Below are 27,912 nucleotides of genomic sequence, written 5' to 3'. Positions count from 1 at the left end.
TGTGGAATGGGCTGCCCAGAGAGGTGATGGAGTCACTGTCAAGGAAAGACTGACGTGCCCCGCTGTAGCTGACAGAGTGGCGTTGGGTCCGAGGTTGAACTCGCTGATCTCAGAGGCCTTTCCATCCGAACTCGTTCTGTGGGGGGGCACGCACCCCGCGGCTGTGCGGGCTGGGAATGGCGATAAAGGGGCGAAGCGCGCAGGGCCCCGCGCCCGGCGGGTCCCTCATGGCCGGGCCCGCGTTCCCCCGGCAACCGCGCGGTGCCGAGATGGCGGCGGGGCGGGGGGGCGGAAGATGGCGGCGGCCGGGGCGGCACCGCCGGGCGGGATCTATGGAAGGTCGGGCGGGATCTATGGAAGTGACGGGCGGGCTCTATGGCGGTGAGCGCCGCGGCTGCGCACACGCGGCCCCTCCTCCGTCGGGCTGCGGGCGCTGCGGGTGCGAGCGGCACCGGCACCGGCATGGGCGTGCATGTGGAGACCATCGCCCCCGGCGACGGTGAGCCGCGGCGAGCCCGCTCCCCCCCACCCCTTCTCCCTGCCCTCCCCGCGGCTCCCGGTGCGGGTCCCGGTGCCGCGGGGTGATGGCGCGTGTCTCCCCGCAGGGCGGACGTTCCCCAAGCGCGGCCAGACCTGCGTGGTGCACTACACGGGTGAGTGCGGGGCGAGCCCGGGAGCGGAGGGGCGGGAGGGTCGGACCGGCCCGGACACCGAGGGAGCGGGGCCTGCCGGCCCCCCCGCCCCCGGCTGCCTGCAGGGACCCCGGGCGCGGCGGCTCGGATGGGCCGCGGCGCTGCATGGGGAGGAGGGGGTCCGGGCCGCCACGGGGGCCTTTCCCGGGGGGCGCGGATGAGCCCCGGAGGGGGGTGAGGGGGGATGGAAGTCCTGTGGGTGCCCCGTGGCCGTGGGGAGGCCCCGTTGTCCCCGTCTTTCCCGCAGCCTTTTCAATGAAGGGGCCTTTCCCACGCGTATTCAGCCTTCTTTCTGGAATGCACCGGGGAGCGACCCAGAGGGGACCCCGGGGTGCAGGCAGGGGCAGCCCGGGTGGAGCCCTGGCGGTCCCAGGGCAGCCGAGACCCGTGGGCTGTGGGGGCGCCGGGCCCGGAGCCCTCATGGGCTCCACGAGTCACCCCCCGGGAGCTTTAGGCTCTGCTTCTTCAGAGCGGGTCCCTCCTGCCACGGCTCCCTGCAGGAGTGCAATCCCCCTCCCCAGTCCTGCCCCAGCCCCTTCTCCCTTGTAGGGTGACACCAGGGGTACCCGTGGGGCCACCCCAGACCTGCATCCTAAGGTTTTCTGGGGGGACCCCGGTGTGGGTAACCAGAGTGCTGTTGCGTGGTCGGGGTAGTGCTGTGATGTGGGGCTGCCCCAAAGCCAGGGAGGGTCATGTCCTCCAGCAGCCTTCTGCGAGCTAAGGGGGAAAGAATGCAATCGTAGGACCCCAAAAATGCTTTGAGGATCACGCTGGGGGCTCTTGTCCCCCTGGGCTGCCTTTTGTACAGTGTTGACTCGTTGGCGTGGTAAAAATGAGTTAATGACTCATTTGTGACTGTTTTTGCTAATAACCAATTCCCCTTCCCGCCCCAGTGCTTTCTGCCTCCCCTTGCTCCCCTTGGGGGGCTGGGGTTGCCCCTCTCTGCAGAACGGGTCCCGGCCTGCTAGGAGGGCTCAGCGGGCATCCAGCCCATCTGCTGCTCCTCCATCTCCCCCGTCCTTCCCTTTCCCTCGTCAGCAGGGAGAGGAAGCAGCTTGGTCTGCCCAGCCGCCCCGTTTCCTCCGCCGGTGGAAGAACAAAGAGAGGCTGGCAGGCAGTCAAGTGGCTCCCGGTGGGCCAGTCCTGCCGCCTGCCAGCCCTTCTGACTCCCAACCCTCCGGCTCCCTGCGCCGGCTCTCCCCTCCTGCTGCATTGCTGGAGCTTGGCCGCTCTCCCCAGCCCTGTCCCCCACCCTGGCAGAGCTGTTTGGGGGTCACCAGCATCCTGTCCCTATGTCATGGCTCTTCAGGCAAAGTGCTACGTGGTGACTTGCTCACAACGGACCCTCCCCAGCAGCAGCGATGTGCTGCGCCTGGGAGAGGTTCTCTAATTTCCTTTATTTTATTTTTTTGTTATTATTGTCTCCGTTTGTCCTTTATCCCCACCCCCGTTCCGTCTGCAGGCAGCTCCTGCCCCCCCGCCTCGGCAGGCAGCAGGAATCAAACACCTCCAGGCCCTGATGCCATTTCCCTGCGTCGGCAGCGCAGTTCCTGCAGCCGGCTCTGCCAGAGACGGGAGCGGGGCTTGGCTCATGGGAAACCTTACAAACCTTTGATTCCCAGCCCGGTTGCAGCACTCGCCGATCCCAGAGCAGCACCAGGGATGGTGGCAGAGTGCAGTGCTGGAGGTGCCGAGCTCCAGGACTCCTTCCAGAGCCCTGCGTTGGCTCCGTCCCTAGCTGCCCTTTGCTCCAGTGCTGGGGAGATCCAGCCTGTGGTGTGCAGGAGGCAGCTCTCCCTGTGCTGGGTTATGGATGCACAGTGGTTTGGGTAAAAAAAACATTTTGGGGAAAAAAACGGTGATCCAAGGGTGAGGGACTGTGGGGAGCCAGCTTGGTCAGCCAGCAGCTGGTGCTGCTTCTGCCTGCGCCCAGACTCCTGCTCCCTAAGACACGGCCCTGCCAAGAGCATCCCAGAAGGGACAGACAGCCCTGGTGCAGGAGGGCAATGCAGAGGAATGAGGTGGAAAGAAGAGCAACCTCCTTGGAGATGCCAGTTGCTCATGCTGGGGTTGCAGAGATGGAAATGTATGGGGGGAGTTGGTGGAATTGTACCTGTTTCCCCTCCTTCCTTCTAGGTATTGGGTCTTTTTGTGGAGAGTTTGTGCCCCGGAGTGTCCAAAAGAGCCTTTGATGTAAAATCTGCTATGTAGGGCTCTTAAAGGGACTAAATCAAGTTCCCTGATGCGCCCAGTGTGTTCAGCACACTTTGCTTGTAGCAACTGGCATGGAATGGAATGGAGTGTGGGAGTGAATCAGTGGGGAGACGATGTGGATTGGGGGCCAACAGAGCTAAGCCCCCTGAGTCAGATCAGGGAGCAGAGTGGGGCTGCTGTGCAGCTGCGGGTCCTGCAGTGCTGCTGCCATGGGGACCAGCTGTGTGGGGGGACTGTGGGCACCCTGCTGCACTTCAGGAGGGGAAATGGGGTGCTGTAGTCATTCTGGGGAGTGCCAGGACAGCAACAAGTCTGAGATGGATTGGCCAAACGGCTTTGCCTGAGTGTGGGGTTTCTGAGGGAGCTGGGCTTGGAGCAGAGATGGATACTGGAGGAACCTGCCTTTCTCCAGCAGGATAGCACTGAGAGGACCGCTGTCCTCCCACTGTGCCTGTGCACAGTCCCTGGGGCTGTGGTGCTCCCCCAGCTCTGGGTGCTGCCCTCGATGCTCTCCCGCTGCTCAGCAAGCCTCTTGTGGTCAGGAGGCGTTTCCTCCCAAGGCGTGCGACTGCCGCTCCGTGGGTTGTGGCAACTGTGGGAGCTCAGCGCCGTCTCCTGCACCCCTGCGCTGGGGTCCTCTGTCCTGCCAGGCCTCAAGAATGGTGGGCAGAGCTCTCTCCCCATCCAGCTGTGGGTGATAATGGGGTGGGCTTGAGTGATGGTGGTGGAGGCAGGATTGAACCTCATCCAGGCATCCCTGCCCTGAGCAGAAGTTTGGAGCATGCTGGGTATTCCAGGGCTTGTGGGAAGGGTTTTCCATCCTGTCCCAGCTGGAGCAGAGGTGCCTGCCCCACTGCTCTGGTCTCTTCCTGCCTCTCCTTGGGAGGCTGGCTCTGTGCCCGAGCCCCTGGGCAACGGCCGTGCCAAGGATCAGCACCGAGGAGGGGATGCAGGGGGTGCGGGTGGGGCTCTGCAGCCCCGGCAGAACCCGACCCAGCAGGTTTGTCCCAGGGCTGACTCTGCCTGCTCCAGCACCGCTCTCCGCCGCCTCTGCCCGCCCAGGGGGGCCCGGAGCCAAGTCGCACGTTGCAGCCGGCGTCTCCCAGCTCCTGCCTGCCAAGTGTGGCAGAGACCTGGCAGGGCCACGCTGCCTGGCTGGGGCTGTGCTCCAGAGCCCCACTCCATCCCATGGCTGCTGCAGGGCTCTCTGTTCTTCCTCACAGTGATTTCCTGAGACCCCTTGGGGTCTGTATAGACCAGCTGGGATCTCTGGGAGCTCAAATCCTTCTGGGTGGGAGCCAGGGCAAGTGGGACTCCATAATCCACCTGTGTGAGCTCTGCCCTTTTTGCAGGACTGGGGGTGACAAGCACGGAGCCCTGTCAGGGGCTTGGATAAGCTGGGCTGTGCCAGGGCTGTCTGCTGCCCCTGGGGCTCTGCTGGGGTAGCTGCTTTTGCCAGAGGATGCTTTTCCTCCATAATAGCTTTAAGATCTCATTATCTCCTTGCTCAGGGATGGCAGGGATGAGGAAATGGTTGCTCATATTTGTCCAGGGCTGGAGAAGTCTCCCAGGAGGCTTGTGGGCAGAGGAAGTGCCTGAGATGAGGATGCAATCTCCAAAGGGTTGGAGCCTCTTTGTTTTCCCCACTGGCATGATGGGGGAGCATGGCCAGGCTCCCACATATGACCTTCTCCATCCTGGTTCGGGAGAGCTGAGTGATCGATCCCTCAGGCTATTGCAACCAGCATAGTCCATCAATCCCTCTCTCCTGCAGCTGGGGAGCTGCCAGCTCTGAAACACTTCCTGAGGCTGGACTGGGACAGGTGAGCCTGGCAGTGGAGTCAGGCAGTGCCATCCACTCCTGTGCAAGGCTGGCAGCATCTCCTGCATTGCTGCTGATGCCTCTGCATTCCCTGGTCAGGACATTGAACGGGATGCACTTCTGCAGGCTGCAGATGCCCTGGGAGCATCCCAGTAGTCCCTGCTTGCTGTGACGAGCAGGGGGCTGTGCTGCGTGGGCCCTGGGGTTTTTCCTTGGTGGATGCCCAGGGAGAAGGGTGGCAGAGAGCTGTCCTCTCTGTCCCTCCTCTGCCTCCTCGGCCCATTGCTGCACTGGAGGGCTCGGAGCCGAGTCGGGGTCAGCTGGGGCCGCAGCCAGGCAGCGCTGCTGGTGCCAGCCTGCATGGGCTGCCCCTGTCCCTGCTGCCAGGCGGGAGGAAGGCCAGCGGACGTGAGCGAGGAGCAGTGCCAGACAGGCTGGAAGCAGGTTCAGCAACAAGAGGTTTATCCTGGAAGGAGGAAATGAGAGAACTCCAGATTTGCTATTCCAAAGTCCAGGGCTACAGCGTGACCAGCTGAGCTGACGCTCGACACACTGGACAAGGGATTTTTGCTGTCTGTTAAATTAAAAAATTATTCTGCTCCCTGAGAGGAGCACACAGGTTTTTGGTGCTTGTTGCCCCTGCAAAAGTGATGCACTTTTTCCCATTAATTTCTTTCTGTTCAAAATTTCCCATCCCTGTGGCTGCTGGTCCCTGTGTGCCGTTCCCTCTGGTCTCTGTACAAGCAGGGGCTGAGCTCCCCCATCCCATCTTTTTCACGGACACATTTTCCCTTGCACACATGCCCTGGCAAAGGGAAGTCAATGTGCCCCATGCCATCCTGAGGAAGTTTGGTTTTTCAAGGCTGTAGAGCAGTTTCCAGTCAGGACAGCAGGATTTTCTGGCTGTTTTGGGAAGTGAATAAATGTCTTGAAGAGTGTTTAATTTTGCTCTTATCACACAGGGTTTATTGTACGGGGCACTGGCTGTGGTAATGTAGAGCTGGAGCTGCCTTACAGGAGTTGACTGGTGGAGTTACTGCTCCTATAAGGCAGCGCCAGCTCCAAGATTCCCCAAGAAGGTCAGGCAGGGAGCAAGGGAGGGGAGGAAATTCCTCCTTAGCTCATGTTAGGGAGTTATATTTAGCTCTGAGGATATCAGCCAGGCTCAGCCCGTGCTGGGGAATGAGGGCTGCCCCAGGCACATGCATCCAGCACTTGGTGCTGCCTCTCCCCATTGTCATTCCCGGGTCTAGGAGGGATTTGGCTTAGATCAGCTGGGCACAGGCAGGGCTGGAGGCCACTCACAGCCTCCAGATGGGGCACTGGCATGTCATCAGTCTTTTGAGTGCCTGAAGGTAGAAGCCTCGTGAGTGAGAGGTGTGTTTTCTGGTGGGATGGGAAGCACAAGGTCAGATCCTGCTGCCTGATGATAAATGGCTGTTGGTGGTGCTGCAAGGTGGGCAAGATTTTCTTCCCCTGTCCATCTGCTCCCCTGTCAGTCCTTGGTCCTGGCCCAGAGGAGCACTTCTCTTTGGGCTGAAACAGTTAAGTGTCATCCTTCCCTGCCCCAGGATGGGTGATGCCACAGGGGTTTCCCCTCTTGTACAGGTGTTTCCCAGGGAAAAGGAGGACAAGCTGAGACACATCTTTGACTCAGAGCCATGTGACTGTCGCCTGCTCAGGCTGCCAGGTCACAGCATCTCACGTTGGCGCGCGTGGCTCTGTCCCTGTATCACCATGTCCCTCTCTCTCCCCAGGTATGCTGGAGGATGGGAAGAAGTTCGATTCCTCCCGCGACAGGAACAAGCCATTCAAGTTTGTGATGGGCAAGCAGGAGGTGATCCGTGGCTGGGAGGAAGGAGTCGCTCAGGTGCCTGGAGCTCCTCTGCCTCACGCTCCCCGTGCCAGGCTGTGCCGCGCCGGGAGCTGCAGCGTGGGCAGGAATCAGTGTGCATGCAGCTTGTTCCCTCTTTTATTATTTCTTTATTTTATTCCCCTGTTCCACCCCCTCAGCACTGGGAGGTGTGGGTGTGAATATCACCTTCTGCATTGCCACCTGCCAGCTGGCAGGAACGGAGCCGGGCCAGGCCCCAGCAACACCTACGGCACATCGGTGACTCAGCGGTGACATTTCTGCACTGAGTTAGCTCTGAACGAGCACGGCGGGAGCGCTCAGGCCTCCCGGGCTCCGGAGCCCACGCGGAGGGAGGGCTGGTGGGCACAGCACAGCTCTGGGCTGTGATCCCACGCTGTGGGCACAGCACAGCTTCAGCTCCTGCCCGCATGACACTGCTCGCTCTGTGCCCTGCTGGCAGCACAAGGATGCTGGTGGCTGGAGGGAATGGCCTGGCATTCCCTGCCTTCCCTTGTGTGAAGGACATCTCAAGCCCTGCTCCTTTTCCAGCCCATGCTGCCTACCTTTTCCCTCTGACATTCTTCCTGTTCCTCTGCTTTGTGCAGCCTGGGTCTGTGCTCTTGCCCAGTGTAGGGAAAACAGAGGGGACAGGTGTGTGTGTGTCTCTCCTCTGTCACTCACCTGGCAGTTGTGCCCATCTCCTGACATCCCTGTGTTTCTGTCCCTGCCCCAGATGAGCGTTGGTCAGCGGGCAAAGATGACCATCTCCCCAGATTACGCCTACGGCTCCACTGGCCACCCGGGGATCATCCCGCCAAACGCCACTCTAATTTTTGACGTGGAGCTCATGAAATTGGAATGACCCATCCCAGCACCCTGTCCTCGGGTAAGGAGGGGCAGCTTCTGTCAGGGACTGTGTGGATTGAGGACAGCTCAAGGCCCCCGTGTTTGATCTTAGGACAGTGTGGGGAGGGGGGATGGAGGCAAGGGGGGAGTGGGCAGTAGTGGGGAACATGAGAAGGACAGGGCAGGTCTCTGGCTGTGGGTAGAAGTTGCTCTTGGAAGTCTGGTGAGCTGGGGTTCAGATCACTACAGTGCTGCATGCAGAGTTCCCAGCCTGGCTGAGCAGGTTCATGTCATGGAGGTGTTGCAGTGCCAGTTCTTTGTGCCTTGGTACAAAGTTCTGAGTGTTGTTGCTGCACCAAGGGGGCTCAGCTGCCACAGCCCCTCTTGCCTCTTGTGCTGCCAGGGCATGGGGCTGTGGTGTGTGCAGGAAGCAGTGACTGACCCAAAGAGCAGCTGGAGCTGCTCAGCCTGGAAAAGAGAAGGCTCTGGGGAAACCTTGGAGCACCTTCCAGAGCCTAAAGGGGCTGCAAGAAAGCTGGAGAGGGACTTTGCACAAGGGCCTGAAGTGACAGGGCAAGGCAGAACAGCTTCACACTGACAGGGCAAGTTTACATTAGATATTAGGGAGAAATTCTTCCCTGTGAGGCTGGAGGAGCCCTGGCACTGGCTGTCCAGAGAAATTATGGCTGCTCCATCCCTGGAAGTGTCCAAGGCCAGGTTGGATGGGGTTTGGAGCAACTAGACTAGTGGACAGTGTGCCTGCCTGTGCCAGGAGGCTGAAACAAGATGGGTCTTTACAGTCCCTTCCAACCCAGCCCATTCTGTGGTTCTGTGGGGCTCTCCTCTGGGGTGTGGGTTCCCCACGGTGTGGGCAGGGTGGGGCTGTGCTCCCCTCGTGATCAAGGCTTGACTGCTGCTCTGAGGGCCCGGTGTGGTTTGTGTGGAGGCTGCTGTGCCCTGGGCACATTCCCTCCTTGTCCAGCAGGCAGCTCTGTCACACTGCCTCTGCTCTCTCTCCACACAGGTTTGGCACATGGAGGAATCCAGAATCTCAGCTTCAAGAAGAGTGCACATGACTTTGTACGGAGCTTTTCCTGATAGTCCACTACACTCATTGTATAACCTTACACCTTGATTGAATGCCTTTGGTCACTAAGCTTTGCGTCTGACTCTTCCTCCTTGTATCGTGTTTTTATGTCTTTTTAAACTATACACCGTAAACCTCAACTCTTTTTGGGTCAAGTTCTTAATCTTATTTTTGTTCCAGGTGTAGACTATGTTTTCCCAGTAGCACGCAGATGGGCTGACCTTAGATAGGAGTCGTTTGAACAAAAGGAATCCTGTTAGTTACTCGTTTTGGTGCAGATTTATGGTGTTTCCAAACCAGAAATTGCTGCTGCTGCAAAAGCCATAGCAGAGAGAGGTCGAGGCTGAAGGGATGCAGAGAGCAAGGTAGCACTAGGATTGTTTATAGGAATTCTGCCTGGAGTGGGACAGCAAGGGAGCCTGGCCTTTCCCTGCTCCCTGGGGAGCATCACTGCAGGCCTTGTGGGTTTGCTCTGGGAAAGCAGAGCTGCTCTGCCCCTGCTTCACCCTGCCATCTCGAGGTGGGCCTGCCTTCCCCTCCAGACCACTTTCGGATTTAGGGAGTTGGACTTCCACCAGAGCTCCACCTCATCCTGAAAATCCTGTAGCATGGAGCTTTCTTTAGAGAAAAAGGAAAACTGGAGAAAGGGAAGGTGCTGTCTGCAGGGAAGGTGGTGGGGGCTCAACTCAACAAAAAAGCCTCTGTCCTTCTTCCCCGTGGAAAGGAACCATCAGCCCCCCGTTGTCCCTGCTCTGAGCACACCTGCCCATTCTCTCCTGCCACCTGATGCTGGTCATCGCTGCTTGCCTGGTCTCACAGGACGCATAGCTGTCCCCTGTGCCCCTCCCTCTGCCCTGCCCAGTCCGTTGGTAACAGAAATTCCCGCCGGTCACTTCCTTCTCCGCCGCACAAAGGTATCCAGTTTATTATCGCAATAAAAACGCTTTATGCTGGCTTTTCTCAGCCCTGTGTCCTGGAGGTTCTTCCCTCGCCTGTCGCTCAGCACAGCAGGGGCTGGGCTGGGCTCAGGGGGTGCTGTGGGTGCTGTGCCGGGCTCGTGGGGCGCTTTGGGTGCTGTGCCAGGCTCAGGCGGTGCTGTCCTGTGCTGCTGTGCCTTAGTGTCAGGCTCAGGTGCTGGGGAGCACAGTAGGGTGCCTGGGGCTCCTGTGCTCTGTGGGGAGATGATGGCAGCCTGCTGGAATTTGCATAATTAATTGCCTCACCATGATCTATTAAGCATTGCCCTCACAGCCTTGTGCCCTTGTGGCTGTGACTCAACCTGGAAGCATGAAGGATAGATGGATGCATGTTCCCATGGTTCTTGCAGCTCCAGGGAAGCCTTTCCTTGCACCTTTCTGGATTTATTTCAGTCCTTTTTGGAAGCTGGACATGGCACAAGGGGCACAGCACATCACCTGCTTTGGGCTTTGCTGTTGGGTGCTGTGTGTGTAGGACCTGCTCAGGCACCACTGGGGGCCCGTGCCTTGTTCCTCTGCTGACAACCTTTGATCAGTGTGCCACAGCTGATAACACAGCCGCGATCAATAACACAGCCTGTCCCAGCTGCCAGGCAAAGTTTGTGTGTAACGGGTCCTGGAGGGAGCAGTGGCCCTGGGGCAGGAGCAGCTCGCATTGGGATGTATCCAGGAGCACAGCAGGAATTAGCTCTGCCCTTAACTGTGGCTCAGTTAAGCAGGACAGGAGCTTGTGGGGCACCAGCACCCCGCTCCGTCCTTTGCTGTGGCCATTTCTGGGTGGAAGCTTGAGGCCAGTTTGTGTTTCTCTTCCTGCAAAGCTTTTTGCTTTAATTATTAACCAGTGCCAGGCAGTGCCATGACTTCTGGCTGGGGCTAAGCCAGGGCAGGGGGAGGCTGAGGGAAGTCCTCTGCCCTTGGGCCCTCAGCCCCTGCACAGCTCCTGAGGCATCCATGAGTGTAGGTGGGGTGTGAATCCTTATAGCTGTGGTTTGGTGGGGACGAGGGTTTGGGAAATGAACAGACTCCAGGAAACAATCCTCTCTGTCTGTGTAGGGACTCTCTGTGCTGCTGGCATTCAGGCTGTTCTTCTCCTGGGCTGGTCAAGGCAGCTGGGCACCATCCAGCTAAAAATAACACCAGTAAATAAAACATTTCCTCCTGGCTTGGCACGCTGGAGCGGAGGCGCAGGGAGCTGGGACGTACCTGGCTGCGGCTCCACGGCGGGACTGGCCCCGTGCCGGGGAGCTCTGGGCTGGTGCCACCAGGTCCAGACCTGCCTGAGCGCCCTCAGCACTCCCTGCCTGGCCCCTGGGGACACGGTGGCCCATGGCATCCTCAATGCCGACAGCAGAATGTCACCGCTGGCTGCTGGAGGGCTGGATCCGCCGGTGACATGGTGGTGGCCCATGCAGCAGGATGCCACGGCCACCCCACGCTGAGCTCTGTGCTGGCTCAGTTTCTGCACCTGCAGCGTGGGACTCCCACACTTGGCACGTGTCCCAGGTGACGTTGGGAAGGGTGTGGGACACGGGATCCCGGTCACGGCCGCGTCAGCCCCACGCGCCAGGGCAGCGAAGTGTCAGCGGGAGCCACCGCCCACGCAGGGGATCACGGTGGGGATCCCCCTTCACCCCCCGCAGGCCCTGGGGAGCCCAGGAAGCATAATGGGGGGAGGGGGGTCCAGCTGGGGGGGGCCAAACCATGTGCTGAGGGGGGCAGGAGAGGTGATGCAGTGAGGGAGGGGCACCATGGGGAGTACAGTTGGTACAGTCCCATCCCTGCTCCCCAGGGATGCCTGAATCTACAGAAAGCCACCCCTGTCCTTAATCCAATCCCTGTCCCACCCCTGCAGTGCCAGGGCTCTGTGCATTGTTGCCTTCATCTTCCTCTTCCTCACCTGTGCCCTACCTAGCGGGGGTGCAATCAGCTGAGGCTGTCTGGCCCCTCCCTGGGCTGGGCCCTGCTATAAAAGCCAGGGGCCAGGCAGAGGGTGTCACAAGGATCTGGGAGCTGTTGGCAGGTGAGTTCGGGGATGGCAGGGTTGGACTTGGGGGAGTCTTGTCTGTTGGATGCTGCTGCTCTCCCTGGGCTGCAGGTGGGATCCTGCCTGGTTCCCGCAGGGCTCAGAGCTGGGTCTGGATTTGGCCCCTACACAATGAGTTTTGGATTATGCTTTTTGGGGCACGAGATGCCATAGAGTAGGTTTGGGGGGCACAGCCTTGGGCACAACATGAGGTGCAGAGGGGGCTGCTGGTGTGTACGAGGGCTGTTCCCATGGGACATCTCACTGCTGTGTCTGGGTAATGCTGGAATGGCCCCACTGCCCAGCTGGACACGGGGAGCAGAGGGGTCTGATGAGGGGCAAAGGGGCCATTCCCGTGGGATATCCCCCTCCCCTGTCTGGGTGCTGTTGGGGTGGCTCTGTGGGGCAGGTGGACATGGGGAGCAGGACCTGCCCGGCACTCAGCCATCCGTGTCCCAGCCACCAGGAAGTGCTGGTGGGGATGACCCTGGTGACATAGCCTTGAGTCACACTGGAGCCTCCAGGTGACAGCCTATCTCTGGTACACGGGCTGGGAGGGATGCTTGGAGAGGCAGCCCAGTCCTTGAACTGCCCCATCCCTGTCCCCAGACAGCAGCAGCGATGGCAACGCTCTACCCCTCCCTGGAGGACATGAAGGGCCACCAGGTCCTGCAGGTCAGTGCCAGCTCAGCAGTGTCACGGGGGTGAGCAGACCCCAATGGGTCCCTGTGGGGCCTCACCTCAGAGGGTCCCCAGGGTGGGGGGCGCAGCACTGAGCACCCTGTCTCTTGGCAGGCACAGGCAGCAGCTGGGGTGAGGACCCCCGCCACCACAGTGGTCACAGAGAAGCCGAAGCTCACCTCGGGCACTGGTAAGGTGGGACGTGATCAGCTCACCCTGTGCCGGGGCTGTCTGGGTGGGTAATGATGCTCAGTGTGGGGGGGCTCAGCTGAGACCCCCCTCCCAACTCAGTGCATGGGTTGGGGATGGGATTTTGGGGGTCTCTTTTTGCTGGCCCATGATCCGAGGGGGCTCCTGGGATGGAGGGGCAACGGTTGTGGGTTGGGGGCCCCAGGATCTGAGACCACCCTTGGTATGTCCCTCAGAGCCTCCTGTGCTGTACCCCAACCTAGCAGAGCTGGAGAACTACATGGGGCTGGCGCTGTCCAGCGAGGAGATCCAGAAGAACCTGCACACGGAGGACAGCACCGTAGGTGTCTGGGCTCCAGCTCCCTGCCCCGTGTGGCTCCCCGTGCCAGAACGGGGATCCCTCCGGCTCCTCACCTTGCCCGAGAAAGGGATGCAGCACTCCCAAGGGCTGAGGTGCACAGGGCCCTGTGTCCCCCCCGTCCCCACTGACCCCCAGCTCCCCCGCAGGCACTGACCCCCGCCGGGCCCTCCCCAGGCCAGCTGGTCGCCCCCCTGAGCGGGAACAGCGCGGGGCTGCGGCGGGCGGAGATCAAGCCGGGCGTGCGGGAGATCCACCTGTGCAAGGACGAGCGCGGCAAGACGGGGCTGCAGCTGAAGAACGTCGACCAGGTGAGGGGCTGGGCTGGCATGGGGCAGGGCATGGCACGGGACTGTGTCGTGGCACGATGTGAGGTGGCGCAAGCACGACAGTAGAGCACAGCCTGACGTGGCAGTGTATCACGGCACGGCAGCGTGGGCCATTAAATGTCACAGCGTGCCACAGCACAGCAAGGTGCAGATGGCATGGCATACCACGGTGCACGTCATGGCCACTGGTCCCTGTGCCACCATGCCACTGTGTCCCCAGGGCATCTTCGTGCAGCTGGTGAAGGCCAACTCGCCAGCAGCGCTGGTGGGGCTGCGCTTCGGGGACCAGGTGCTGCAGATCGACGGCAAGAACTGCGCGGGCTGGAGCAGCGACAAGGCACAGCGCGCGCTGAAGAAGGCGAACCCTGAAAAAATCGTCATGGTGGTGAGGGACAGGTGAGTGCCTGGTGGCACCAGGGGCGGTGGCAGTGCCGGTGGCAGCACTGATGGTGCTCTCCCCACAGGCCTTTCCAGCGCACCGTGACCGTGCACAAGGACAGCACTGGCCACGTGGGCATCGTGGTGAAGAAGGGCAAGATTGTGTCGCTGGCCAAGGACAGCTCGGCCGCCCGCAACGGGCTCCTCACCCACCACTGCATCTGCGAGGTGAACGGCCAGAACGTCATCGGCATGAAGGTAGGGCTGTGCCCTGCGGGGGCAGGACATGCCTGGGGAGTCCAGGCTGTGGCCAGAGAATCCAGGAGGGAGGGGGATACTGAGCAAAGCTGGGCACCCCATGGACCCCCCCTCTCTCTCCTGCAGGATAAGAAGCTCATGGAGGTGCTGGCAGGGGCTGGGAACGTGGTGACACTGACCATCATCCCCACCGTGATCTACGAGCACATGGTCAAACGGTGAGAACGTGGGGCTGCAAGGACCCCCACACCCCACAGGGACCCCCAGGCTCCCCCCACTGACCTCCCTTCCCTCTGCTCAGGCTCTCATCAGGGCTGGTGAAGTCGTCCATGGACCACTCCATCCCTGACCTGTGACACCATCGCTGCTGTTCCGGGAGCTGATGCTGGAAGCTCAGGGGACCTGCTGAGAGCACCCCACAGCACCTCCAAAGGAGCTATTCTAGCACAAAACCCCTTATCCCGTCAGAGTCTGGTGGCTGCTGGGTGGTTCCTCCTCTCCTCAGCAAGGATGGGGCAGATGTCCTGTACCAGGGTCCCACTGTCCCCGTGCCCCTGCTTGGGCCATCCCCTCAGGGCAGATGCCAAGGGCTGGCTCCAGCCGAAGCAGACACAGACCCAGCGACATTTATTACATCCACCACAGACAGCGAGTACAGGACAGGGGAAACAAGAAGAGGGGGGTTACAGCTTTTTCAGTTCTGTATTTAAAAAATATATTATATAGATTTGTCTTTCAAATATAGTTGTTACATTTATTTCTTGGCAAAGCTTTGGATAGCCTAACAGACGTGTACACAGATCCACAAATACATTGCACGAGAGGCGAACATCCCAGCTCCACTCACATCTGCCCCGGCTGCCTGGTCACTGCTGCTCCCCAAATCCTTCTCCCAGCACCTGGTGCTGTGCTGGTGGCAGAGCTGCTGTCCCCACTGCCCTCCAGCACAGGCAGAGCTGGCAGAATGGGGATGCAGGGGAGCGTGGGGCACACAGGATGTGGCACATGCCCCTCTGGGGACCACTGAACACCGGCGTGGAGCGTCACCGGCCGCCAGGACACCTGGCCAGTGGCACCCGTGGGTGGGGAAGTGGGCTTGGGTTGGGGTCGGGGGGAAACACTGTTAGTTCAAGTCACGAAGAAACCACAGACATTCGTGGGGTGGGAGTGCGGCGCGCCCGGGGGAGCCCCAAGTCCCGCGCCCCAACAGCCCCGCTGAGCAATCCTTGCTGTCTTTGTGTTTCAACAACAACAAAAAAAAAGGCATTTTTTTCCGGAGGCCGCCAGCAAAGCGGGGGTTTGGGTGGGCCGGGGCGGCAAAGGGCTTGGCTCCGCCTGCACGGCACTGCCCGCACCCCAGCAAAGGCATCCGAGCTCCGGCACGTGGGGGGATCACCGGCACCACGGCTGGCAGGACTGCAGGAGCCCCCGGTCCCGCCCCCGGCAGCCAGAGTCCCAACAGCCGGGCTTCAGTCCGTACCCAAAAAAAAGTGAATATAGTGCAAAGCAAAGGGAGGGAGAGCCCGCGGCTTCCTCGGGGGGCTCCGTGCGTGAGCTGCAGCCCAGTTCCATCCCGGTGTCGGGTGGCATCTCCTAGGGAACGGGGGGCTGGCCCGAACCGCTCCGGAGCTGATCCCTGTGTCTGGACAGGAACCCCCCATCCCCCTGCCCACGGACAGACACTGCACCTGGAGCAAGGAACCGCTGCATCCCCAGCGCTCCACGCTGCCAGCGGCCCCTCGCCATCACCCGCCCGTGGCACGGCTGGCCCCGGGGACAACCCGGCGACAAACAAAAAGCAAGCGCGATGGAGGGAGAGTCCCCCTGGCGGGTGCAGCCCCACAGCCCCCCGCAGCCAGAGGCACAGGCAGGGGTGTCCATCGGCGGGGGTGACGCCGGCTGCCAACACTCCTCTTCCAACAACGTTCTTCCCCTCCTCCAGGAGCTGGGAGGGGGGCAGCACACCTCGATGCACCCGCAGACCCCCCCGGCCCCTTCCCACCCGCCAGCGCCACGCCGGGGCTCTACAATCAGCAGTCGGGTCCGTGGGGGCGGGTGGACGGCTCGGAGGGGTCAGGGCTGGGCCGAGCCTCCGGGGCCGGGGCTGGCGACGGGGCGACAGCCCATCCTGCGGATGGAGTGCAGGGCGACGGTGCAGCAGCCCCGCAGCAGCGAGCTGATGTTGTAGATGGGCTGGCCCTGCCGCCGCTGTGAGCGGCACAGCCAGGCCACCGTGGGCACCGCCGGCACCACCACCGCCAGCAGATCCACGATGAAGTGGCGGCTCCAGTAGCTCTTGGAAGGGTTGGTCTCGCAGCCGGTCACCTCCATCAGCTCCTCCTCCGCCACGCAGGCGATGGCCACCGAGGGGCTGGCGCTGGGGGGCTGCCGCACCGCCGGGTTGCAGGGGACGCCCCCCTGGGCGCCGGCAGCCGCCGTCGCGGCGTCGGGCTCGGCCACCATCAGGTCCGTGGTCCCGGTGGGGTTGGCGAGCTCGGGGACGGGCATCGTGTCTTCCATTTCGGAGACCCAGGCGGAGGTGGGGCTGCCCAAGCTGCAAGCCTGGGACTTCATCACCTTCTCTAGGATGGTGTCCAGGTCGGGCTGGCAGGGCACGAAGTCCGTCTGGATGGCCCGCTCCTGCATGCAGCTGGCCTGCACCCCCGCCTCCGCGCTGCTCCGCAGTCCCAGCACCTTCTCGTAGGTGTTGCTGGGGGGCAGGCGGATGCCGGGCTCACCGCCCACCTCCAGCGGGTCCGTGTGGCCCGGAGCCTCCTCCATGCCCACGAAGCCGCTGTCGGCACCCTCGTCCAGCGAGATGGTCTGCGAGCCCCCCACGTTGCGGTCCCCCGCTCCCTGGTCGCTCAGCTTGGTGTAGGTGGAGCTGCGGGTCAGGGACCGGGCCGGGGACCCCCCGGCCGACTCGCCGGCGCCCTCCTCCTTCAGCGCCCCGTTCTGTGCCACCTCCATGCTGTGCAGCAGCGTCTCCAGCTTCTTGTTCTGGATGTTAATGTCCACAAAATACTTCTGGAGGCCTTTGTCCTTCTCCAGTAGGTTGTTCTTCACCGTGTCGATGACCTGCTTCAGCTGCTTGATCTCTTTGCGAGCCTCTTTCAGCGCCAGCTGGGCCTCCACGCGGTGGCACTCCTCCTCGATCCAGTCCTCCTGCATCCGTGACAGCTGCGTCTTCAGGTCCTCGATCTCAGCATCCCTGCGGAGACGGGAGGGCAGCACCGCGGCGCTGAGGGGGCTGCAGGGACAGCCCTGTCCTCTGAGCCCAGCACTGGGTTGCGACCAGATCGCCCAGTGACACTCCCGGCTGGGAACAAGGCATGGATCCAGTGGTTTAGGGACCCTCAGGAGTGATGCTCAGGGAGCCTCAGAGTGATGCTCAGGGAGCCTCAGGAGCAATGTTCAGGGACCCCCAGGAGTGACGCTCAGGGACCCCAGGGATGGATGCTTAGGGACCCTCGGGAGTGATACTCGGGGACTCTCAGGATTTATGCTTGAGGACCCTCAGGACAGATGCTCAGGGCCCCCTGGCAGCACTGTTTGGAGCAGTGGGAGCTCAGGGATGCCTGAAGTGATGTTCAGCCTTCTCCCCGAGAGGCTGCAGTGCCCAGGTCTCCTGAGGGCTGTGGGGGTGGGCAGGTGCCCTGGGCAGGCGCGTGGCAGCTGGCACGGCGGCGGGGCCGTGCCTAAGCCTGAGAGGAGCAGATGGGGATTAGCCACCCTCTGACGCTGAAATTCAGCAAAAGCATGGCAGGGACTTAAACAGGGTGAGGGGAGAATGCAGCCACTGCAGGTGGGATGTGGGGCTCTCCAGTCCCCAGATCAGGCAGCACTGCCAGACCCCACATGCCAGCAATGCCGTGGTACAGCTGTGACCTCGGTCCCTGGGCACGAGGGCAAGGTGCCATGCTGGGAACTGAGAACCCAGAAGGACCAGCCCCAGACAGGAGGTGCCACAGTGGGTGGCAATGGCTGGTGCTGGCACCTTTCCCACGAGCTCACCTGTCCTGCAGGCGCTCCTGCGTGTCCTTCAGGCGAGCCTTCAGGTGCCGGATGCAGACCTCCTTCTGCTGCAGGGGAGTCAGGTACTGCTCCGGCGTCGGTGGCTTTATCCCATGGTTGTCACTGCAGAGGTTGTACTTGGACGAGCGCCTGCAGGGACACAGATGTCACCCACTGCCAGTGCCAGGGTCAGCACAGGCTTGACCCAGGGGTTCTAAGGCCTGCTCTCGGGGTGCAGCCCCGCGATACATCCAAAAGAAGCTCTGAGAGCAGGAGGGGCAGGGTGGGTGCATGAGGGTGCTGTGCCCTGGCAGGACAGACAGGGTGGGTGTCTTGTGTGCTGTGCCCTGGCAGGAGCGTGGGTGCAGCTCCTGGTCACACTGGTGCTGCTGTCAGGTGCTGAGTGCTCTGTGGTGCTGGGGACTTGGCTGGGCCATGAGCAGAACCAGGGTCACCATGGTCTCGGTGTGCCCAGAGTGACCTTCCTGGAAACAACTGATGTGGATGGAGACCCCAGGGTGGGATCGGCCCCACCGGAGATGGAGACATAAGATGGTGAATGGAAGGGTTTGGGATGGAGAGGTCTGGAGATAGTGGCTGTCCTGCCCATGGGGAGCAAGTCAGGAAATCCAGCATCTGCTCTGGGCTGGGCCAGCAGCACGTTTGGACCCTCCTTATGCCACCACTGGCATTGGGGCAGATGAAGTGACATCTCTGGCCCAAAGCCTGGGACAGTGCAGAGAGCAGGGGCTGGCCAGGGACAGGGCTCCTCTCCAAGCTGGGAGGCACGTGGAGAGCTGAGAGCTGCACGAGTGGCTCTGGCATGACAGTGGGGGGACCAAACTCCCTATGAATGAAAAGGAGGCATCCCAAAATCCCCCTGCGTGGTGTCCATCAGCCCAGCAGCCTTTAGCCATGTCCAGAAGCATTGTGTGAGAAGCATCCATGCCTTGGAATGCCCCACGGCAGCAGGAGAGCCACTGCCCCTGGCCACAGCACGCATGGGACCTGCTCACCGTGTCACCCTCGGGCCCCTCAGATCCTCCCAGGATGATTCCAGCTCTGGGAGCTGCAGGGGACAGGGGACAGGCAGGCGATGAGCAGTGCACCACGGGCTGCTGTGCCTGCAGGGCTGGTGCTGGCTCTTTGTGTCCGAACACACCTGGAGCTCCCTGCTGAGAAGCCAGGGGGCCACCAGCTCTTGCCAAACCTTTGCCGGGCAACACGAGGGGACGGAAGCGAAGCTCTTGCCCTCGTGCCTTTGGTCTGGAAGGATCCGGGCGCTCCTTGGAATGCGGGAGTGGCGGGAGGGAGCGTGCAGCGTGCAAGCCACAGCCACAGCAGGACGGAGGGAAGAGGACGGGGGATCCCTGGGTGGCAGGCGGGGGGACAGGGAGGGAGACGACACAACAGCAGCGGCGGAGAGGTTTGGAGGAGGAGGGTAGCGAGGGTCTGTGGAGACACGCCAGCAGCTCCGCCAGCTCCGGCTCCCCCAGCCACCAAGCGCACAGCCTCGCTCCAGCGGCCCCTGCGCTCCTGTCCCTGCTGGGACCGGCACCGGCAGCACGGGGGAACTGCTCCCCCTGCCCGGGGGCACCCAGCAGCCGCCCTGGGGCCACGGGTGACGGGTTACCTTGGGGTGGGGCTGCTGTCGCTGCCCTTGCAGGAGCCAGAATTGCTGCTGCTGCTCAGCGAGGAGGTGCCGTAGGTGTCCCTCCCGGGGGGCGAGGGGCGCCTGGAGGCAGGGAGAAGAGGCTGTGTCTCAGGCCGAGTGGCTGAGGGCGCTGAAGACTTAAAGAAGGAGGCAAAGCCACTCCGTCCATAAACCCCGCGACTGCCAACCACCACACCGAGAACACACAAGACAAAAGGACAAAACAAACAGCAGGGATCAAAATCGCACGGACGTGGTGACGGGCACAAAGGCAGGGCTGGGGGGGATGTCCACCCGCTCCCCCTTCCCTGGCGTGGCAGCCCATGGATGCTGGCACAGCATCCTCACACCCTGAGGACCTTGGGAGCCCCTGGGATCCCCTTGGAAGCCCCTTGGGAGCCCCGTAAGAGTCCCTTGGGAGCACAGTCCCAGCAGAGCTCGAGCCACATCTGCCAGAGCATCACCTAGACATGGGCAGCTCTGCCTCTTCTCCCTGCCCACGCTGAGCCTGCACCTCCAGAACGGCAGTCCAGGTCAAGGAGACATTGGCAGGGGAATAAATGCTTTTTCCCTCTTTTTCTCTCTTTACCGCTCAGCTCAAGGACGCATTTTCCAAGGGCTAACATACCTCCCAGTTTCACTGCCCCAACCCAGTGCTCTCCACCACTGCCTGCCTTCGCCTGGACGGACGGAGGGGTCGGTCCTGGCTGTGGCACAGACGGACAGAGGGACAGGGCGTGCAGCACTCGGGGAGCTGCATGCACGGACAGGGAAGTGCTGTGCAGCGGGCAGTGCCATGCAAACCCCCGAAAGCTGGGCTGGGGGTTCGTGCTGCGGAGTGGCAGCTGGTGGTGGAGGTGTGGGGATCGTGGGGATCGTCTCATCCCGGCTGCAGGCGCTGGTGTCCAGTCCCGAGGCCAGAGGCTGAAGCATATTCACCTTCGTGATCCTGTGGACGCGCGTCTGCTCCCCGGCACGGACATGGCCACAGTGCCACGGCTCCTGGGCACAGGGAACTGCGGGCAAAGGCAACAGAGAGAGCAGGTGAAGGCAGGAAAATGGCCCTGATGAGACAGGGCCCCTGTGGGGTGAGCCCTGGCACCAGAACATCAGCATAGTCCTCAGGGCCACCAGTACAGGGACGGATGAGGACAGCACCCCCTGCACATCAGGACTGTGCTTCCCACTTGTCTCCCATAAACCAGAAATGCCAGAATGCTGCATGCCTGTGGTCCCACTGGGATCCTGTGGGCACAGGGCAAGGGTGTTCTTCATTTAAAAGGCAGATCAGAAGCACAGCAGGTGCCTGCCCATGGCCTGGAGCCCCTTTCTCATCGTGGGACAAACTTCCCCCTGCTCCCAGAGCCCCGTCCCCGTCAGGAAGCAGAGTGATGCCACAGGGACACAGGGTGCCTGCAGCGGGGGCATTGCTGGGGGCAGAGATGGTACAAGGGCTCTGACCCAGCCATGGAGCTCCCCGGGCAGGCAGCTCTCCCTGCAGTGGGCTGGGTGCCTGCTTTTCCTTAATTAAGTGCAAATCCCCCATTCAGCAGTGAAATCAGGTGAGGAAGAACAGATCCCTGCACGATGAGGCAGCAGCTGCTAATCCCTAGGGAAACACAGAGCCCGCTTTGCTGTAAATAAATGGGCCAGATCCAGAGGCTTGCAGCACCTCGGGCACACGCAGGATGTGAGGGAGCGAGGGAAACATCTGCTCAGCACCCAGATCCTGCCGAGCATCCCATGGCACCGCGGGGATCCCCACCGTGCTCCCAGACTGCCAGAGACCGACGGGGATGGGGGCAGCACGGGGACCCCCCCATCCCCAGGCCCATCCACAACGCCAGCATTTATCTCAGATTTTGGCAGAGCAATGCAGGAGATGAGACCTGCCAACAGACAATCGATGGGTGACAGGAAACACTCCATGCTGCTGGCCCTGCTCCAGGGGAGTGCGGGGAGTGGGACAACAGGGGAGGCTGAACGGGAAGGGGGGCACATCCAGCTCACCCCAGTGCAGCCTTCCACATTTACAACCCCAGGTTATTTTTTTTCCAGGATACCTCAAAGCACACCCTGGCCAGACCAGGTCCCTCCTCTGCCCAGGATTTGCTGCTCCCTGATCCCCAAACCAGGGCACCAAGAATCCCAGAGCACTGGTGCTGTGAAGTCCCAAGTCCCAGCAGGGACAGTGCCCCATGACAGAGGGTGCCAGCACCCCTGGGACACTGCAAGAAGGATTTGGTGATCCTGCTGCTTCCACCTGGGATGGATTTGCCTGGAGATGACCCGGGCTGGGAAAGGCAGTGTTCTGTCCTGCTGGATCACTGCTCCCAAGCGGGCAGCAAGCTCTGCTACTGCAGCAGCGTGAATCAGCATCCACCAAGAGCTGTGCGTGGCCTCAGGCTGGCAGGAGCATCCTCCAGGATTCTCTGTCACCATCCAGCAGCACCTCACGGGGCTGCAGCACAGCTCTCGAGCAGGGATTTAGGGAGATTTGAGTGGGTTGATTCCTCACCCTCTCCCTGCAGTCCAGTGGTATCTGGTATAATCCCAGGGGTGCCCATCGTCAGCTCAGCTGGACCTGGATCTTCCCCACTCATGTCAAGGTCACCCTCGTGCCACACTGCTGTGTGCAGGGGTCCCCCTGTGCCCCACTGATACCAGCGAGTGCCAGCACTGCAGCTGGCATGTGTGTGTGCAGCACACGGGGCTCCTGAGAGCACCCCACACCACACCCCAGGCACCTGCTGCCAGCATCGCAGCCTGGAATGGCTCTGTGGGGACGCCTGGATTGGGCCTCATGTCTGGGGACCTCATTTCCTCCTCTTCTTCCCACTGCTGCAGACTTGCCTGGTGCCCACACCAAGGCTTGATGCCTCCCACAGCACCCAGAGTGTCTGGAATTTAATCCCTGATAATAAATCGTCGTTATTCCCAAAGGATCAGTGGGCCACTTCAGTGTCCCCAGAAGTCTCACTGTGCCCAGAGGCTGCCCAGGACAGGCAGGGTGGGCAGATTCAGCACCAAAGCTGAACACACACCTGCCCCTGTGGTATGTGGCTACTAAAGGCAGAGGAAATTGTGGATCTGCACTCAGGATTACCTCCAGGATGGACCAGGATGAGTAGTTCCAGCACCAATGGAGCCCCACCAGGAAAGCGAGGGAAAATCCAGGATTAACCCTGGTCTGGTGGGTGGCATCCCTGCCCATAGCAGGGGGTTAAAAAGAGAAAATGGTTTAGGTTGGAAGGGACCTTGAAGACCATCTCATTCCAACCCTTTGCCATGGGCAGGGACACCTTCCACTATCCCAGGTCGCTCCAAGCCCCGTCCAACCTGGCCTTGAACATTTCCAAGGATGGGGCACCCACACTTTCTCTGGGCAACCTGTGCCAGAGAAGCACCACCCTCACAGGGAAGAATTTTTTCCAAATATCCCATCTAACCCTGCCCTCTGGCAGTGGGAAGCCATTCCCATGCCATTCCATGTCCTTGTCCAAAGTCTCTCTCTAGCTCTCTTGGAACCCCTTTAGGCAGTGGAAGAGGCTCTAAGGTCTCATCAGAGCCTTCTCTTCTCTGCCAGCTCTCTCAGCCTGTCTCCACAGCAGGGGTGGTCAGGGCAATTCATGGACCAAGGCCAAGGTGACTTGTTGGGCGCTGGCTTGTCCCCATGCTGGGGGAGCAGCAGGGCCCTGCTCAGCACAGCACCTCTGTGTCTGCCCTTCCTGCTTGGGAATGCCAGCACGGGCCAGGGTCCAACACCCCAACGTACACCAGATCCAGAGACTGTCCTGCAGACCTCCTGCCTGTGGTGCACCACCCTGCAAATCCCCTAAAATGCAGCTTGAGGGCTGAGCAGGGTGGACACTGCCCACTGCAAAGAGCAGGGTGTTGCTGGTGCTGCCTAAAACTCCCTGTGAGGCTCCAGCATATGTGGAGCAGAAAGGGCAGAGCTTTTACAAACAACAGCACAAACCAGGGTTTGCTCCATGCAGTGGAATTAGCCTGGAGAATTGCTGATAAATAAAAGCAATGGGCCTTGATAAGGAAACAGCTGGAGCTACAGCATGAAAAAGGGGATCTCCCACAGAGGGCTGGGATGCAGAATCAGGACAAGTCCTCCACACTGCCACTGCTCCGGCAGGGTGACACTCATCTTCTGGTGGGTCCCCAGCTCCTGCTGAACTACTGATCACACACTGTGACAGTGATGGATGGCAGAGCAGTGACAGAGTGGGGGCTCACCCTGGTGCCCCAGAGGAAAATTTCTCCAGGGTCAGCTGGATCACTGCCCACAGAGATGCTTCTTCACCTCAAATCCTGCCACTTCCCCACTCCCTGCTGGATCCCCTGGCTGTGCCAGTGATGGACAAACCAGGCTGGGCAGCTATGGCCCTTCCCAGATGCTTCTCACATGGGAAACAGGGACACAGGACCTCTGGAGAGACCCTCATCACTGGCTCAGTGAAGCCTCTGATGGTTCCTCAGCTTGTTCCTCTGAGGGTTTCATGGCTGCAGGCTCAAGAGTTTGCTCCCATCAGCTTTCAAAGCTCAGCTTCTGTGGGATTCAGAGGGATGCAGCTGCTGCCAGCTCACCCCATCCCCACAGGGATCAGAGAGGTGTGAGAGCCTGCAGCTCACTGCCAGTGTCAACCCTCAGCACAACACTGCTGTGCCAGCAGCTGCCACATCTCCCTGGATTTCTCGCTCACTGCTTCCTTTGTCGAGGCTCCCATCATCCTGCCTGCTGCTGGATTCCTGTGTTTCCCTTGGCACATCCTGTGTGAGGAATCTTTTGCAATGGTGGCACTGAGCCCAAGCGTCTGAGAGCAGCTTCACCCACTGCAGAGATCTGGGAGAGAAACGTGGTGTCCCCGTGGGTCCCCTGGGAGATCTTCAGCCTCCCAGGATGAGCAAGATTAAAAGCAGAGGGAACATAGAGAGGGAAACCATAGCTTTGTTTTTCCAGGGGACAAAAAAGGCTCCCAAAGACCTACCCTGCCTTCCTGACACCAGCTCTGCTTTTCTACACTCTAAAAAGAAGCAAAGTGATGGATGTGGCCAACAAGCAGCAGCTGATGTGGGGCAGAGACCACGTTCCTGGACAGTGGCAATGCCAGGGCTGCTTGCACTGGAAAAGGGACTGGGATACAGCTGGGTTGCAATGGGAAAGAGCAGGATCCAGCAGGCAGGGCTGGCAGAAGTCCTGGTGCAGGAGGGGGTCAGCACTGGGACCACCACGTGGGCAGCTGGGGACAAACATCCATGACTGTGTCCTCCTCCTGCCATGGGGGATTTTTGGGATACAGGGATTGCTTTGCTTTTGCTCCAAGAAGATTACAAGGATGTAGCAATATCTCCAGAGGCTGGGAGCCTCTGCTCCAGTGTAGAGGGGTTCATCCCAAAGCTTCACCTGGGTCCCAGGCAGAGGGAGATCATGGAATCTCAGACCCATTTAGGTAGGAAAATACCTTTAATACCTTCAAATCCAACTGCTAACCCAGCACTGCCCAAGCCACCACTAAATCCAGCTCAGGGCAGAGCAGAGTGCTCGGGGCACAAGCAGAGACAAACCCCACGGGGTGTTTATGCAACACCACCAGAAAAATCAATGCTGCAAAGAGCGGCTGGATCCCATTCCAAAAGGCAGGAGCACCTCCTTTTATTCTCCTGTTTGTTATAAAACGCTGAGTTGACATCCAGAGATTACAGGAAAACAGACACCATTTGGAAAGCTCGGGTTATGCAGCTCATCACTTTTCCAGCTGACCTGGCTGCAACTCCGAATGGGGAGGTGGCAATTCCCAGCCCTCATTAGCTAAAAATAAGGTGCTTGACCAGAGGGCAAAGGCTGGGCTCTCACTGGGGACTCTGGAGCCAAAGGGAAATGGGATAAGAGCTCCATGACGAGTGCTGTAGCAGCATGAGAGCAGGAGTGGGACACCCAGGATGCAGACCCCGCGGTGTCACCCTGGGCCAGGAAGGTCAGCAGGATGGGATGGAGGTGACATCCCACTGCACAGCCCGTCCTGCAGAGGTGCTCTGTCAGGAGCCGAGCTGAGCTGTGTGAAGCAGAAGGAACAGCCCACTCCTTTGAGATACAAAGGCAAAAACCTGGAAGACAAACCCAGTTCCAGTGCAACAGCTCCGCCTCCCCTCCGTGCCTCGGCGCGGCGGAAGCAGGTCTCCCCTAACCACCATCCACCTTGAGCGAGGGCTGGGAATGACGGCGGTGCCGGGGGATTAGCCCTGCTCTCCACACGGCTGGAATGGCCTACTTTAACCACACACCACATCTCCTGCCTCAGCCCGCTGCAGCACCTCCGAGATGGGAGCAGGGGCACTGCCCCTCGGACCCCCACCCTGGGACCCCCGGGCACCAGGATTTGCATCTCCTGGCACACGCTCATAGCACAACGTGCCCGCTGCCCAGAGAGGGGGGGAACGCTGGGATTTTGTAAGCAAACAGGCACCCAGCAGTGGGTTCTGTGCGACAGCCACAGCGCTGACCTTGTGGGGAGGAGAGAACAGAGCACCCGGCTCATCAACCCGCTGGGGTGTTGCTGTGTCCCTTTGGAGATGGAGCATGAAGCCATTAAATAATAAAATGTCAACTGCAGAGCTGCCCCAGCTCCTGCAACACCCCACGGTGCTGGAGACACTTTGGGATGCTGCACGAGCACTTGTGGGGCTGGTGCTTGAAGGGAGGGTCTGGTGCATGAGATGTGGGTTTGGGGCGTGCAGGGAGGGTCTGGGGTGTGCAAGGATGGTCTGGTGCATGTGATGCAAGTCTGATCCATGTGATATGGGGTTGGTGGATGCAGGGAGGGTCTGGTGCATGGGATGTGGGTCTGGGGTGTGCAGTGAGGGTCTGGTGCTCGCAGGGAGGGTCTGATGCATGTGACAAGGTGCAATGAGATTTGGGTCTGGCGTGATGTGGGTCTGGGGCATGCAGGGAGGGTCTGGGGTGTGTAATGTGGGTCTGGGGTGTGCAGGGAGGGTCTGGGGTGTGTAATGTGGGTCTGGGGTGTGCAGGAAGGGTCTGGGGTGTGTAATGTGGGTCTGGGGTGTGCAGGGAGGGTCTGGCGCACATGAAGTGGGTCAGATGCATGAGATGTGGGTCTGGCGGGTGCAGTGCAGGTCTGGTGAGTGCAATGCATGGCTGATGCTGCTGTGTGGGTCTAGTGCATGTCACACGTGTCCAGGGCTGTGCAGCAGGACCGGCGGGTGTGGTGGGGGTCCAGGTGGGTTCGCAGTGTGGGTCAGGGTACATAAGATAAGTGTCTGATAAATCAGACAGGGGTGCAGCACGTGCCATGGGGGTCCAGCGCATGCCGTGGGCTCTGGTGCGGCAGTACGGGTCCGGTGTGTGCCGCGGGGGTCTGGCACACGCAATGCGGGTGTGCTGCGGGCCCGATGCGTGACCCGCCCCGAGCACCCTGTGCCCCGGGAACCCCCCCCGCTCCCGCTCCCCCGATGCGGAGCGGCGCTGGCAGACCCGGCTGCGCCCCCCGCCTCCCCCCACCCCGGATCTGCAGCCAGAAAGGGATGAGTCACGGCCCCGCACCGCGCCCCCCGCACCGCGCCCCGCACCGCGCCCCGCACCGCTCACCTGCGCGGGGCCCCGCCGATGTCGGGGGCGGCAGCGCCGGGGTGGGGGGCTCAGCGACCTGCCGGGGAAGGGACAGAGCGGACGGTGAGCGGCGGCGGCGCGGGGCCCGGTAGGGTACCCGGTGCGGTGGCCGGTGCGGTGCCCCCCGCCCCACCCCGCACCCCGCACCCCGCACCCCGCGCCCTCCCCGCCTCCATCACCTGCGCCGGCCTCCATGGGTGCGGCGGGGCGGCCGGGAGCGCTGGAGGGACGAGGGAGGGATGAGGGAGGGATGGAGGAGGGAGGGATGGCGAAGGGAGGGAGGGAAGGATGGATGGAGAAGGGAGGGGAGGGAGGGATGAGCCGTGCAGCTGCGTAATTTGCTCCCTCCTCTGCGATCTTAAAGCGACGGCGCCGCGGGTGCCTCCCCCTGCCCCCCCGCCGGGTTTCCCCCCGTTTCTATGGCAACTCCCCTCTGCCGAAGCGGCACAGCCCCCTCAAAAACAGAAACCAGCCGGGTTTTGGGGTCCCTCCCCGTCTGCGAAGCCCTGCGGGCCGGGTGTGCCCTGTGCCCGGTGGCCCTGGGCTCCTCGCCCCGCGTAACCCCGGAGGAGGAGGAGGAGGAGGAGGGGAAGGGGGGGAGCGGGGCGGCCCCGCGCGGCTGCCGCCCGGCCCTTGGGGTCCCCCCCGCGTTGTAGTTTTCATTTTAAGCAGCCCAGCTCTGAGGAGATCCCTGCCTCTAATTAGTGACGCACCTTCATAAAGTCGAGTCATTAAAAAACCGGAATTCTGTGCCCCATTTCAAGCCCTCTGGCTCAGCCCTAATCGCCGGGGCTGGGGTGGAGAAGCAGAAACAGCCTGGGAGAAGCAGGAACAGCCACGCCGAGCTGCTGTCCCGGGCTGTGAGTGGCGTGCGGGAGGCTTGGGAGATGAGGCTGACG

At 61.1% G+C, this 27,912-nt stretch overlaps 3 protein-coding genes across 5 annotated transcripts; 2 read left to right on the top strand and 1 right to left on the bottom strand.

Moving 5' to 3' along the window:
* The first annotated feature begins 375 nt into the window (after positions 1-375).
* Positions 376-9,479, top strand: FKBP1A (FKBP prolyl isomerase 1A). The gene is made up of 5 exons (XM_038158512.1): positions 376-499; positions 606-653; positions 6,486-6,598; positions 7,317-7,469; positions 8,454-9,479. The coding sequence occupies exons 1-4, from the start codon at positions 376-378 to the stop codon at positions 7,443-7,445; spliced, it is 414 nt and encodes a 137-aa protein (XP_038014440.1). The 3' UTR covers positions 7,446-7,469; positions 8,454-9,479.
* Positions 9,480-9,591: 112 nt separating this feature from the next.
* On the top strand, positions 9,592-14,170 carry SDCBP2 (syndecan binding protein 2). Of its 2 annotated transcripts, none has more exons than XM_038158506.1 (9): positions 9,592-10,996; positions 12,126-12,191; positions 12,312-12,387; positions 12,623-12,726; positions 12,894-13,055; positions 13,294-13,469; positions 13,538-13,709; positions 13,836-13,927; positions 14,011-14,170. In XM_038158506.1, the coding sequence occupies exons 1-9, from the start codon at positions 10,910-10,912 to the stop codon at positions 14,063-14,065; spliced, it is 990 nt and encodes a 329-aa protein (XP_038014434.1). In that variant the 5' UTR covers positions 9,592-10,909; the 3' UTR covers positions 14,066-14,170. The 2 variants fall into 2 exon arrangements, with proteins under 2 accessions (XP_038014434.1, XP_038014435.1); XM_038158507.1 differs by lacking the exon at positions 9,592-10,996 and adding an exon at positions 11,241-11,513.
* Positions 14,171-14,392: 222 nt separating this feature from the next.
* SNPH (syntaphilin) lies at positions 14,393-27,324 on the bottom strand. Of its 2 annotated transcripts, XM_038158500.1 has the most exons (6): positions 27,193-27,324; positions 26,993-27,050; positions 20,317-20,393; positions 19,357-19,557; positions 17,724-17,873; positions 14,393-16,920 (listed from the first exon to the last, which is right to left on the bottom strand). In XM_038158500.1, exons 3-6 carry the CDS (start codon positions 20,358-20,360, stop codon positions 15,783-15,785), a joined length of 1,533 nt encoding a protein of 510 aa, XP_038014428.1. In that variant the 5' UTR covers positions 20,361-20,393; positions 26,993-27,050; positions 27,193-27,324; the 3' UTR covers positions 14,393-15,782. The 2 variants fall into 2 exon arrangements, with proteins under 2 accessions (XP_038014428.1, XP_038014427.1); XM_038158499.1 differs by lacking the exon at positions 27,193-27,324 and having other exon boundaries at positions 20,006-20,393; positions 26,993-27,048.
* Between the last annotated feature and the right edge of the window lie 588 nt (positions 27,325-27,912).

Source organism: Motacilla alba, chromosome 20, assembly GCF_015832195.1.
Source record: "Motacilla alba alba isolate MOTALB_02 chromosome 20, Motacilla_alba_V1.0_pri, whole genome shotgun sequence".
Taxonomy (NCBI): Eukaryota; Metazoa; Chordata; class Aves; order Passeriformes; family Motacillidae; genus Motacilla; species Motacilla alba.
This window is presented reverse-complemented; position numbering and strand designations above follow the sequence as displayed.